Source organism: Thunnus albacares, chromosome 20 (assembly GCF_914725855.1).
Source record: "Thunnus albacares chromosome 20, fThuAlb1.1, whole genome shotgun sequence".
NCBI lineage: Eukaryota > Metazoa > Chordata > Actinopteri > Scombriformes > Scombridae > Thunnus > Thunnus albacares.
This window is the reverse complement of record NC_058125.1, coordinates 16,710,727-16,723,893: the sequence shown is the minus strand read 5'-3', so window position 1 is coordinate 16,723,893 and position 13,167 is coordinate 16,710,727. Positions and strand designations below refer to the sequence as shown.

General features: G+C 38.9%; 1 protein-coding gene across 2 annotated transcripts in view; it reads left to right on the top strand.

The window, feature by feature from the left end:
• LOC122971022 (A disintegrin and metalloproteinase with thrombospondin motifs 14) overlaps positions 1-13,167 on the top strand; it is a 57,445-nt gene that overhangs the window by 7,376 nt on the left and 36,902 nt on the right. For both annotated transcript variants that reach the window (XM_044337447.1, XM_044337446.1), the window contains exon 3: positions 8,744-8,900. In XM_044337447.1, coding sequence (XP_044193382.1) covers positions 8,744-8,900 — 157 coding nt within the window. The remainder of the gene's footprint in view (positions 1-8,743; positions 8,901-13,167) is intronic.

Here is a 13,167-nt window from a genome sequence, read left to right as displayed (position 1 = left end):
ATGACTGTTGGTGTTCTTAAACAGACCTGCACTTTCAGTTTCATTTTGATATAGTTATTAGTTTCTGTTTGATTAATCTACATGTCAGCGCGTGCAATATCTCTCTCTCTCTGACTGTAACTCCTGTTAGATGGCAACAGCTGTGCGCTCCAGACATGCATGAACTATTGTTGCAGAGCGATGAGTGATGGCTATGATTATACCGGTGCTGCTCATGTGTTGGGAATTAGCGCAGATGACGGGCCGATTGAATTACATGTGTGATGGAAACATGAGTGCCGGATAACCGCAGTCGGAAGAGCGCTATTTATGTGTCCATTGGTTAAAAAGAGAGAGAGAGACCTAGCAACAGTCTGCAGTCAGTCGGCTTACTATTTTTTGGGGGTTGGGGGGGGGTTTCCATCCATTGGAGATGGAAAATGTTTGCATAAATTGTTCTATTCATAAATGTTTGAAGGAATTCTGTGCAGCGCTGGTCTCAGTCCAGTATTCCAGTATCCTCCTCCGATGTTCCAGTACTCTGCTGGCACAAAGGTGAAGTCACTAAATTAGGAGTTCCATCAGCGGAGGCACCGACATCTCAGCCAACAATTAGATTTATTGCTTCCCAGTCAAATCCTTAATTACAGCAGCTACAGTATATCTGTCTAAACATGCAAATACACAGGACACACATATCTGCAAACACACACACACACACATGCACACACGCACACACAAACACAAACACACACGTGCACACACACGCATGCACGCACACACACACACGCACACACACACACACACACACAGATACCAGAGAATGTTACAATGATAATGAGAATCATGTCTCAACATATTGCTATATACTGATACCACTACTACTACTAGTATTTCTCCTACTACTACTGCTACTTCTACGACTACCACCACCCTCAATTACTTCTATTATTAGTGCTACTACTACAACAACTACTTTTTCTACTAGAAACTACTACCAGTACTTCTACCTGTACTGGTACTGCCACTATTACCACTATTACTTATTTTTCTACTACTGCTACTACTCCTATCACTACTACAACTATGTCTTTCTCTACTACTAACCTTTGGTACTGCTGTTTATATTACTACTACTACTGCAACAACATTACCACCACTGCTATCATTTCTACTATTACTATTACTCCTACATTTACTTCATCTACAACACTACTACTACTTCTACTACTACCACCACCATTTATACTACTACTATAAATTCTTTTACTACTAGTACTCCTACTGCTACTTCTTCTACTACTACTACTTCTACCATGACCTCGACCAGCAGTGTTTTCTCTAATAATGATAATAATGATGTTTATATTAATAGTAAATTAAGTATTAATCTTATGTATCAGACCAGCTTTAATTTAAAACCAATTAGCCATTGATAGTAACCTCATAATCTACTTCAATTAAATGCTCAACTTAATGGCTAGATGATTATTATTTTTCTCCCCTTTGATATTAGTCTGATGCAGATGGGTACCGATGATTATAAACGCAATTTTCTCTCTATAATCCTGATCTTGATCACCAGCTATGCATGCCCTTTGTGGCCCAGCACAGTGAGATGTGAAAGCTGATAAAAAGGAATCAAGTAGTAATCCCCTGCTCCCACAACCTGTCTCATACGATTATTTCAAACCCGCGACTCTGCTGAGTCCAGCACCACTCAGCCATGATTTACTCCCCGGCTTATTGATCTTCCTGGTTTTACCACAAAAGCTTTTATCCAACATCACCATCATGTCAGATGCTACTAGTATCTTGGGAATATTGAGTCAGAAGTGTCATTACTTCCTCTCCAATATAGGTCAGATTTGTTGGAGATCTTTTGACTAAAGTTCATACGATTAATGGTGACCTCGCAGAAATTAGAGCGCATAACTTGATCTGAGCAGTTGACAGTGGATTACCTTTTAACTCTCTCCCTCGCTGTCTCTTGTTTGTGGATCAACACAGAGCGTGCCTGGAATTGAAATTACATGTTTCTAAACAATCTGCCACAAATTACAGGTTAAGCTCCTGGAATGACGGCTGGACTTTGATTTTGTTGCACGTTGCAGCTCAAGCATCTATAGCCTGTGGCATTTGTTCCATTTTTAGATTGTGTTTGTTCGCCATGCACCTTAGGGGATGTCCCTGTCAGATTACTTCAATATATGATGTAAAAAGACAAATATGTTTGATGTATGTTTACTGCCTGCAGGTTATATTCTGTCACTTACATGTAGTGATGTAAAGAAAAAGACCTGTGATCTCCGTAAGCTTATGCATGAAAGAACTATTTATTAAACTAGACGAGTTTCCAACAAAGAAGTGATTTTACAAGCTCTCACCTCATTTGTTCCTTGCCTTAATATGTATGCTGCACTGAGCAGGTGACAGACTCCAACTGGTAGTTTGCAGAGCAGAAAGAAGTCGCTCTGAAATTACATATAGTAAATATCCACCTTCAAAGTTGCTCTTACCAATGTGTGGAATTTAGTGTACTGGTGAGCTTAAACCTTAGCTATATTTACCTTTTTGTACGGTGTCAGTCAGCACCACTCACAGCCCCGGCTTCAGAGCGTTTTTCAGTGCAGAGCTGGCTGAACCACGCTGATATAAATTGTATTCTTCGCCGAGCGCTGCAGTTCTCATAATAATCCCAGTTCTATGTGCTCTCACATCACGTGGAGCAACCTGATGACCACATCACTTAACCTCTCTTGATCTAGAAAAAGCTAATCTCCCTGAATTTTAGCATTACTGTGTGACGTCTGAAAAACCACAAATGTGACAAATGTGAAAACAATGACAATTCATTTCACAATTTTAATATGCAGATGGTTGACAAATGAAAGGAAAAACTGGTACAGGTCTGAATGCTTGACCCCTCCAGTGAGGGGATCTGGTGGCTATGTTATGCTGTGGGAGGCATTTTGCTGTCATGGTTTGGGTCACTGCAAATCAATACAAAGTTGTTCTGAGTCATCACCTTTATCCTATGAACATTTCTATCCTGATAGGGATAACAGTGCCCCCATCCATAGGGCATGAGGGGTCACTGAATGGTTTGATGAGTATGAAAATGATGTGAATCATATGCTACAGCCTTCACAGTCACCAGAAATCAATCCAATCGAACACTTATGGGAGATTTTGGACTGACGTGTTAGACAGCGCTCTCCACCACCATCATCAAAACACCAAACGAAGGAATATCTTTTTGAAGAATGGTGTTCATCCCTCCAGAAGAGTTCAGAGAATCAATGCCAAGGCGCATTGAAGCTGTTCTGGTTGCACATGGTGACGTAACACCTTACTAAGACACTTTATGTTGGTTTTTCCTTTGATTTGTCACCCGTCTGATTTGTCTTGCATATGTGTGGGAATGATGATGATGTTATTTTCACATGCTTATTAGTAACACCCACACTGAGTGTAAGAGTGTTGCAATTCCAAAACTCAATTCCTCACCAATTATAGCAGTGTGAAAAACACAAATAAGATCCCAAAACAGAAAGAAAGGCTTTGGAATCCGTCCTCACTGTTGAAAATCCCAGTTTTATCCCCCCAGTTGAGTCCTTCCACTGAAATATTAGATATAAAGAGTGATGAAGAGTCAGGGAATCACCAAAGTTGTTGCGGTTCATCGTGTGGGGAACATGAATGTATCAAATTTCATGGCAATCCATCATCTAACAGTTTCAGTGTGGACCAATGTGGCAAAGTGTCTCACCGACACCGCCATCCCTGCTGATTGCACGGCTAAAAAATACAGATATGTCTATCAACTGGACATTGTCTTCAACTGCATTACAGACTTTTTCTTGCCCTGGGATTTGCCTCTCAGGTTACACATATTTCACCATCTAACTGGTGGAGCTTATCTTTACATAGCCTGACAGCAAGCTCTGTGTACCTACTCTACAATGTTGGAAAAATGTTTTGATTCACAGGTTACAATGTCTAATTGCAGTATTTTCCCAAAAAGAGACTGTTTTTGATTAATCAATCAATCATTTAGGCTATAAAATGCCAGAAAATAGTATTAAAAAAGGCCAGTTAAAATTCTCAGCACAAGATGGCATTGTCAATTGTTCGCTTTGCCAGTCCAAAACCCAAAGATTTTCAATCTACAATCATAATAAACAGACGAAAGCAGCAAATCCTCAGATTTGAGAGCCTGGAACAAGTGAATATTTGGCAATTTTCCCTGATAAATAATAATAATGAAGAATTCCACTACGGCCCTATTTTCATGGAGGCATAACAACCAGTGCTCCAACAATTTGGTATTGTCCTGACCTTGAAACTGAGCCCAGTACAGTGCACAGGTGGGAGGAGAGGCACAAAAAGGAGTTGTGGGTATTTTGGTGGAAATTGGGTCCTAGATATTGCGCTGAGAGTAGAATAGAAGTCTCAGAACCATGACTGCGTCTGACACGACATCACTCCGCTGTGACTTTGGTGATTTTATCAACATGCAAATACACAGCAATAACAGATTAATGCTTAAAATATAAATAAAGTATTTTAATTAAACACTCTCCAACCAGTGGATGCCTTTAAATCAGCATTAAAATTACGTTGAATGTGGTTAAAGCAGGAATGTCAGTAAATGAATATAGCTTATTCTTACTGAATCTGTTATCCACAGCTGCCTACTGTGTGAAAACGTATTCAGTTCCTTAAATCCCTGCAATATCTGAAGGCAGTGGGACAGATATGTTGATAAATCTGAAGCCTCTGATTTGAGAAGTGCCGTGACTGAGTGCAGCGCTTTTACGCACAGCCGATCTCTGTGTTTACCTTGATTAAATTGCCTGAAAACGACACCAGGCTGCCACAAAATAACTACACACATCTCAACACACGTCAGACTTGTCAGTTATAACTCGTTATTCTGCCTTCTGTCTATGTGCAGACGTTGGAAAATCAAGGCTCATTAATCCCGCTGATCTATAGTCACCCTCGCACAGCCCTTTTCAGCTTTGAGCTGATGCACATAGATGAACCAAAATAGCAGGTGCGCAGTTAGTTAGGGCCTGTAAATACATGATTGTTTTCAGGTCTCTGTCAGTGAATCTAAATGTAATTTCAGTGGGTAAAGTTGTTGACAATACAGACAGCATTCTTTGAAAATCCCGTGCCTCTGTGTCCCTTCCCCACTACTGACTGCAAACCTACGCCCTCTCCCAGACTTCCCCATACAGTGTACATATGTTTACACTTGGTTCCTCTGTAGGCCCTTCCAGATGCTGCTGCTCTCTCCCCTCACAGACCCGGCTTCACTTTGCTGAAATAAGAGACCACAGAGGAAGTATTCGAGCATGTCTTACTTGGCATTTCCTGGTCAGGGCTTGACAGATTCTTTCACTCCTCTTTGCCCTTACTGTCACACGTCCACCCATAGGTTCAGAGCATTTGTGTTGTTAGGCCCTAGCGATGTTATGCTGAGGATTTTGAGATGAGTTTTTTTAGGCAAAATGTTCTCTTTGCTGCACTGTATTTAGATTTCTTTTTGTAGCTGTAAATACACACATTCTTGCCAGAATCTTGTTGGTGTGCCCTCTTCATGAGTATAATGATAGGCTGGATAGATTTTTTTTTTTCAGTAGGGAATAGAAGTATGAGAAATGCAATTTGTGTATTGTGTAGTGTATTGAAACAGCACAGTTTGTTGATTAAGCTTAATAGAAACAACATGGCCACGAAGAAAGAAGGAATGCGTTCACTTCAGACTTGTTTGGTCGGTTTTTAGAAGATGCAACATGGCTTTTGCTTCATTTAGGTCTCATTATGTCAGGTGTTCTGTCTTAATGAACAATTGTACTTTAGAAGCAAGTCAACTGCTACATTTTCTTTTTTGGTACATTTTGTCTTAATTGGATCAAGGCATGAAGGGAGAGAGAAAGAAAGAGACGCACGACATAAAACAAAGCTCCCTGGATGAATTTGAACAAATGATGTGGCAGTGACACGCCACTTGTCCACTAAGATGCCCAACAGATACATTTTTAGCAAATGTGGGTTTCTTCTTGCGTGTCTTTGGACTGTCCTCCCACAGTCCAGAGACACGCCAGTTAGGTTAACTGGTGACTTGAAATTGCTCATAGATATGAATGTGAAATGTCTATGTGTCAGCCATATGATAAAGAGCTGACCTGTCATCTCGTCCGTGACCCCGCAAGCGTTGGTAAAGATAATGGATGGAGGTAGAAGCTTTGTGCAAATGGTGATATTGATACACCAGGCTCTAACAGAGAGCCAGGGTGGATTTAAACAAGAACTCTCCTTTGTTTACTCACAGTTTGATGGCATGAGGGATCTATTGGCACAAATCAGAGAGATATTTTATATCCAGTGAGTAGATTGTGTTGGACATCTACATGGACACTTAGGAGGGAAAAGAATACTGTACAAGAACGTATACTCACAATTGTAAGTAATTACTCAAAGCAATATATTTCATACTAAGTGTATGAGAAAGGAGTTGCTTGTAGTGATGAACCCACGGAGATTTATCACCTGGCTCTGCACTTCTCCTCAGCTCTACGGAACTTTATGGCGTCTTTCAGCTTTGGCAGATTCACTGTTTCGATTCATTTTTGGCCACAACGTGCTGCTGTTTACATCAAAAAAGCTAAAAAAGGGACAGACAAAGACAAAGTTAGCAACTGAAGAGCCAGATATTTCCCTCAGGAGTTGGTGGAGACTAAAAAGAGAGTATTGGATTTACATATGTCAGGTGGCCAGAAACAAGACTCCAAATGAATGATAATGCTGCTCAGTTTCTGCTGGATGTGTAAATTAACAACTGTTTGCAAACAAATTTGCACTGCGTCCAAGTGGCCAAAAAATCAATAATTGCAGGCTGAAGACACATTTCCCACAAGACACCCTCACTTAACTCACTGACCAAAGACCATAACTGCTGCTCACTATAAATGACTCATAGTGCAACATTAACCAATAGGTTTACTGGCAAACTAACTCATGTTGTGTTGCGATAACTGACCAGTATGTAGGCCACAGATATGCACCACAGGCAGTTGGTTATCTGCAAACATGTTTCCAGGTATGTAGAAAGAAACTGTAGGGGAAAAAAATCCCCCAAAATGTGTGTGAGGTAATTTAGAAAGTAAATGGCCAGCACTCAGAAAAACTCCACTTAACCTAATAACTTGATTACTAATAACAGCATCCGTTGGGCTCTTTAGAATTACCAAAGAAGGACTGCAAACAACATGTTGGTTTTGTACACACAGTTCTCATATTGAGGACTTTCCAAAACACACTTGTGTCTGTACTGAATGAATGCGGATTGGTGTAATGTTTTAATCATAACAACTACAATATCACTTCAATTACACCAAAAAGAGTGAGGAATAAATAACACTTTAATCTTTAATACCTTAAACTGGAGTGGTGACACATGCTTGTATTGTGATTTTGCAGTGTAATAGTGTATTAGAGCTGGACTTTGGCTTCCTGTGTGCTCCATGTAAATATTTACCTTCAGTCACATTAGATATACACCAAAGAGACCTTCAACAGACGATGTTTACTTTATGGAAATCAGTGTGTGCAAATGTATGCGTTCTCTTACATGCTGTGCCAATGCCAATCAGGAAGCTGCATTATCACTTAAGCGTGGATGCAGGGAAAGAGATGATGTTCAGTCTCACTGCTACAGTATTGATGGACCAGACATCAATGTGTGCTGTCAACTCATCCTGCACAGACATCTCTTTGGTTTTTCGTTCTCCGCACGGAAATTAAGCTCCTCTTCTCTTCTGTCACATGCAATTTAAAGTGACAAACCACACACTCTTACGCTCTCTAAATGGAAAAATATATATTTGAACTGTTATGTTTCTTGCATTTATGGTGACATTATGGTGATTTATGGTGTATTTTTCATTGATGGTGAAACACATTTTCATAATATTTCCAGTGCAGCTACAGCAGTTATGCAAATCAGCAGTAAATGTCAGTTTATGACGACTGTCCTCTGAATCAAAAAGCTTGGTCTTCTTTCCATGGGGCCATTTTTCAACAATCAGACAGGAAGAAATCCATCCTAGAAGAGGCAGACATGACAATTTTTCCTAACCCATAATTTAATGCAGTTAAAAGAAAATATGAGTTTTGATGAGCGACAGAGTGGCAACACGCCTATCCCACTGTGCACAAACTTGTCGTGCACCTAATAATTCCTTTTGCCGTATACTTACCTTTGAATGAAAGCATCAAGATCACAGCTGCTGTCTGCAGGCAATTTAAAGTGGAATCTAGGAAGTGTCAGAAATTGCTAATTTTAGTGGAGCACATCGGGGAGGATGAGGGAAAGCGAGAACATCAAAAAGTAAATTTTCAAACCTCAACACAGGCTTTGAATTCTTTGAACATCACAGATTGGTATCGAAGCTTGTAAGAGTATCCAACAGTGAATACATTAAAAACATAAAGCACATGGAAGCATACAGCTGAATTGAGACGTTGCTACTCATCTCGTTCAGGGTGAAATCATGGTGACACTCAATAAATCTTGGCGAAATGCTTGGAAGGCCCCAAATTGTGTCTACCTGTGTCATTCCACACATCCAGACCTCTTCCCTCCACTAAGGCTTCCAATTGATCAGGCACACTATAATTACTGGCTCCAGTGGAATTACTGTCCTTTGAAGGCGGAGGGGTGCACTAATTTGAAGCCCTCTTTTTCCAGTCAGGTCTGATCCGGACTGATAATGGGGAGTTTTTCATTGAGCCCCTCGAGAAGGGCCAACAGGACGTGGAAGTGAAGGGGCGTGTCCACGTGGTCTACCGCAGGTCAGCCATCAAGCGGGAAACGGGCCAGCGCAGGGAGGACCTCCACAATGAAGGTAGGCAGAGAGAGGAAGCATGATGTCAGTGGAAACAAAAAGCGCTGTGCGTGTGTGTGTGTGTATGTGTGCTTTGACTGGGCGTGAGTACATGGGTGTACACGTGTGATTAAGTGCACTGGAACTTCATAATAACAAGGACAGCATGATTGAACCTTATAGAATAAAATAGAGTGCAGCATCATTGTTCACTTGGGTGAACAATTGTCTTCAGGTCACCAACACATGAAATAGACACAAGAGCATAACAACAACAGAGAATAATTACAGAACACCAGGACTAGATGAATAAATAAATATAATACAGGCAGTAGTTGCTGCTAAACTATATTTAAAGCATTGGAAATGCTGCTGTTTTAGAAATGAAAATGTTTTTTTTTTCTTGCTGCCATTGATCTCCATTAATGTCTGTATGAAATGAAAACCTACTAGTACACCCTTGAAAATCTGCTTGACTTGTGTAATTCACTAGAGTGAACATCAAGTCTGTAATAGTTGTGAGGTAATAGAGAGCTGAAGTCATTACGTCACATCTGGGAGTAGCCTCTGTTCCACTAGCTTCTATAACTAAAAGCAATCTCTCATTCAGAATTTTTTTCATCTGTCTTTCTGAGAAAATGAAGCATCTTCCTCCATATTCTAAGTAGGGCTGCAACTCACAATTATTTTCATTATTACTTCATCTCCTCATTATTTTCTCAATTAATCGAATAATCGTTTTGTCTATAAAATGTCAGAAAATAGCGAAAATGCTTGTTATAATTTCCCAGAGTCAATGGTTTCGTCATTAAATGTCCAACCAACAGTCCAAAACCCAAAAATATTCACTTTACTATCAGGTATGACAAAGAAAAGCATTAAATCATCACATATGAGAGGTTTAACCATCAACTTTTTGGCATATTTGCTTTTAAAAAATGACTAAAATGATTATCTGATTATCAAAATAGTTGTTATAATTTCCCAGAGTCAATGGTTTCGTCATTAAATGTCCAACCAACAGTCCAAAACCCAAAAATATTCACTTTACTATCAGGTATGACAAAGAAAAGCATTAAATCATCACATATGAGAGGTTTAACCATCAACTTTTTGGCATATTTGCTTTTAAAAAATGACTAAAATGATTATCTGATTATCAAAATAGTTGTTGATGAATTTTCTGTCGACTAATTGATAAATCGACTTGTCATTGCAGCTCTGATTCTAAGAGAAATCAGCATCCACTGCAGTGCTTGCTATGAATAGTTGACATTGAAACCTGGGCTTTTAAAAAGTTATACAATAAAAAAAGACCCTTTCAGTTGAGTTTTGCTGCTATAGTAAAGTGTTAAGTTCTTTTTTAGTTGAATACTTGTGGCCACCATCAGCAGCAGGAACATGCAGCCTCCGTCTTTGATGTAACTTGCGTAACTTTACACAGGGATCACGCAGCGCGTACCTTCATTAATTATTTGAATGTTTCGACATGGCACTAGAATCTGTAATGGCCCCCCTGTGCTTTTTCCTACACACTTGTGAGCTATTTCACACATATTTCAAGTGTAAACAGTGAGATTTGTAATACAGCAAATATTTTCACATAAAGAAACCTCGTTTTGCCTCGTCTCCAAAATCAGGAGGGAGTTCTCAGTTTATAAGTGGCTGGTTGCTTTGCACGCTTATAGCCTGATATGAGCAATGCCACCTTTTTAATTAAGTAATTAACAAAAGGGAACAGAGAGTAGTGATGGAAATACGTTTTTGGATGCAGAACTGCTTGGATTCAAAGATAACTTTATACACATAATTCACACACAAACAAAAGTGTCCATCTCTCCTGAAATATAAATTCAACACCAAATACCCTGTAAAGCATATTTGAGATGTAGTATTATCATTTGGAAAGCTGTATATTTATATTTGAACTTATGTTTATAGCATTACAAATACTGATATACTGTTTATATAGGCTACTGCAATATATTAATATTTTGGGTAGGCCTACTGTATATTTTTGCCTCCCAGACAACAACTTTATCCCACAGAGCCATCTTGAACTCTCTCTGAGCTCATTAAACTGTTTTGGCTATTATTGGACGTAACCTGAAATCTCATATTTGTGTTCATTTTTCTGTTATTGTTATTGTTTTTTGTAGTGGATAAAACAGTAGTGGAAAAAATGAGTTAAAAGGCCAGATGTTTTTCTCAGGAGCTGGTGGAGACCAAAGTAGAGCTAAAATGAGACTGAGTAGGTCTCACAGGTGGCCAGGAACACCACTCCAAATAGGCTAAAGTTGCTTTGTGAATGCTAGCTGTGTTAATAGGCAACTTTACATCAACTTCATAAGGTCAATATTGCAAAAAAAAAAGGGAAAAAGCATCAATTAATGGAGCTGTAAAGATGGCAATTTTCACAACACAAGCAGCAGTATGAGTTTGCCTAGATTAGCCTAAAGTAAGCTAAAGTTTGCCTTAAATGAGGAACTCTGATCAAATAATAAGTAAACAAGATTACAAATCTGACCAGACTTTCAAATCTAATTTTCAGTACTTGACCAGATGCTACAAGTACATTTCGATTGGTACCAATAATAAGCCCTGACTGCACAAGTTTTAAAATCCTGCTGATTGATTTACATACTGAACTGAAGTTAATGGAAACTAATGGTTAGAAAAGTACATACAAAAACCTGAAAACAAATTGGTATGGTCCTTTGGTATGGACTCTTTTTCTCTTTTAAACACCTATTGCTACTCTGTAGTAAGAGCAGAGGCAGTGTTCACCAAAGCAGCTGGTAAAGTGAGGAATGCTGGGCTCCTGTGGTAGTACAGGCGACAGGGGAGGAGAGCTGGTGACCATTCCTTGGCAATTAAGTGACCCAACACCATCATGAATTCCTTTTTTTATTCCTTCCTTGCTACAACAATAGCTTGAGCATCTGGTGAAAGACTCACTATACTCACTAATCCACTCCATTTCCCATTGTGTATTGCTGTAAAACTGACGTATGGGCCTTTTCATGTTACTCCACAGCTCTGCAGCTCATATATCCTGAGAAATAATTTTAATCAAGTCAATCATTCATGTTTTCCAAGCCTTGTTTTTAGTCTTTACTGTTTTTACCACTGTCCCATGTTAATTCTTTTGTCTTTACAGCTATATTCTTCTATAAGTAATGCAACTGTCTGATGTTGGATTTGCATCCAGCTGGGGAACTTCTTTGAATATTGTTGCTGTTGTTTACCTTTTCTATTACTGTTTTTGAACCTACGCAAAATACCGTGAGGTATCAACTCTCACAAAGACTAATCTTACACTTAACTGTTGTGAAAACTTTTCCATGGTGTTACTCCTCATTTTTGACCTTTATAGTGCTGTCACGTTCCTCTGGGAGAGCCAACACCCCTTAAAACAGGTGATGAGGTCTTTAATAGACTCCACAATAATAATCCCTAAAGCACCAGTTTAACCACAGCAGTTAAAACTTCACCTGAACTGAAATAGTGTTTACACTCACTCTCATTTAGTGTCTCTATCCATGCCTAATCTTGGTATTAATTAATAACAGTTGTCCTATTTCCTGCTTATTTAACAGTCTAATTTTTGCAGTTGTTTGACACATTTATTTTAATTTACTGTGCTGCAACTGTTGCAAATAAGTTGTCATCTGTGATACATTTATTTGTTTATCTGTTATGCTTTGTTATTTATATTTATATTTATATTTATAATAAATTGCTTTTTAGGATATTTGCCTGGAGCCAGCTGTTTGAATGAGTTCTGCAGAACACTGCATTTATCCATCATTGTTCTGCATTATGCTGTGATTGATAATACCTTATCCAATGGATTTTATAGTATACACAAGATAATGTGTCATGTCTCCATTTGTATCTGGCGGGCTTTAATAACAACCGTCTCAAATGTGAAATTATGTGGAGTGGTTTGCACTTGATTGCAATAATTCATAGCTCCAAGCAACATACCAATCTTTTGAGATACATGAATGTTAGAAGAAGGCAATTTATGCCAGACGTGTTCAACAAATTCTATTTTATTACCTCTATGCTCTTTATCGGTTTGTTTATTCTTTTTGCCTGTTTAGTTGGCAGAACATCCTGCATTTGTAATGAAGTTCAATGAAATTTGGTAAGGCATGTTTGCTATTTTCTAATGAACTGCTGCTGAAAATAATTGATGCATGTATCTCATAATTGTCTCTTACTACACGTCTTTTCATGCAGATCCAGATGGAGAATAAAAATGATTAAACATTTTGTGATT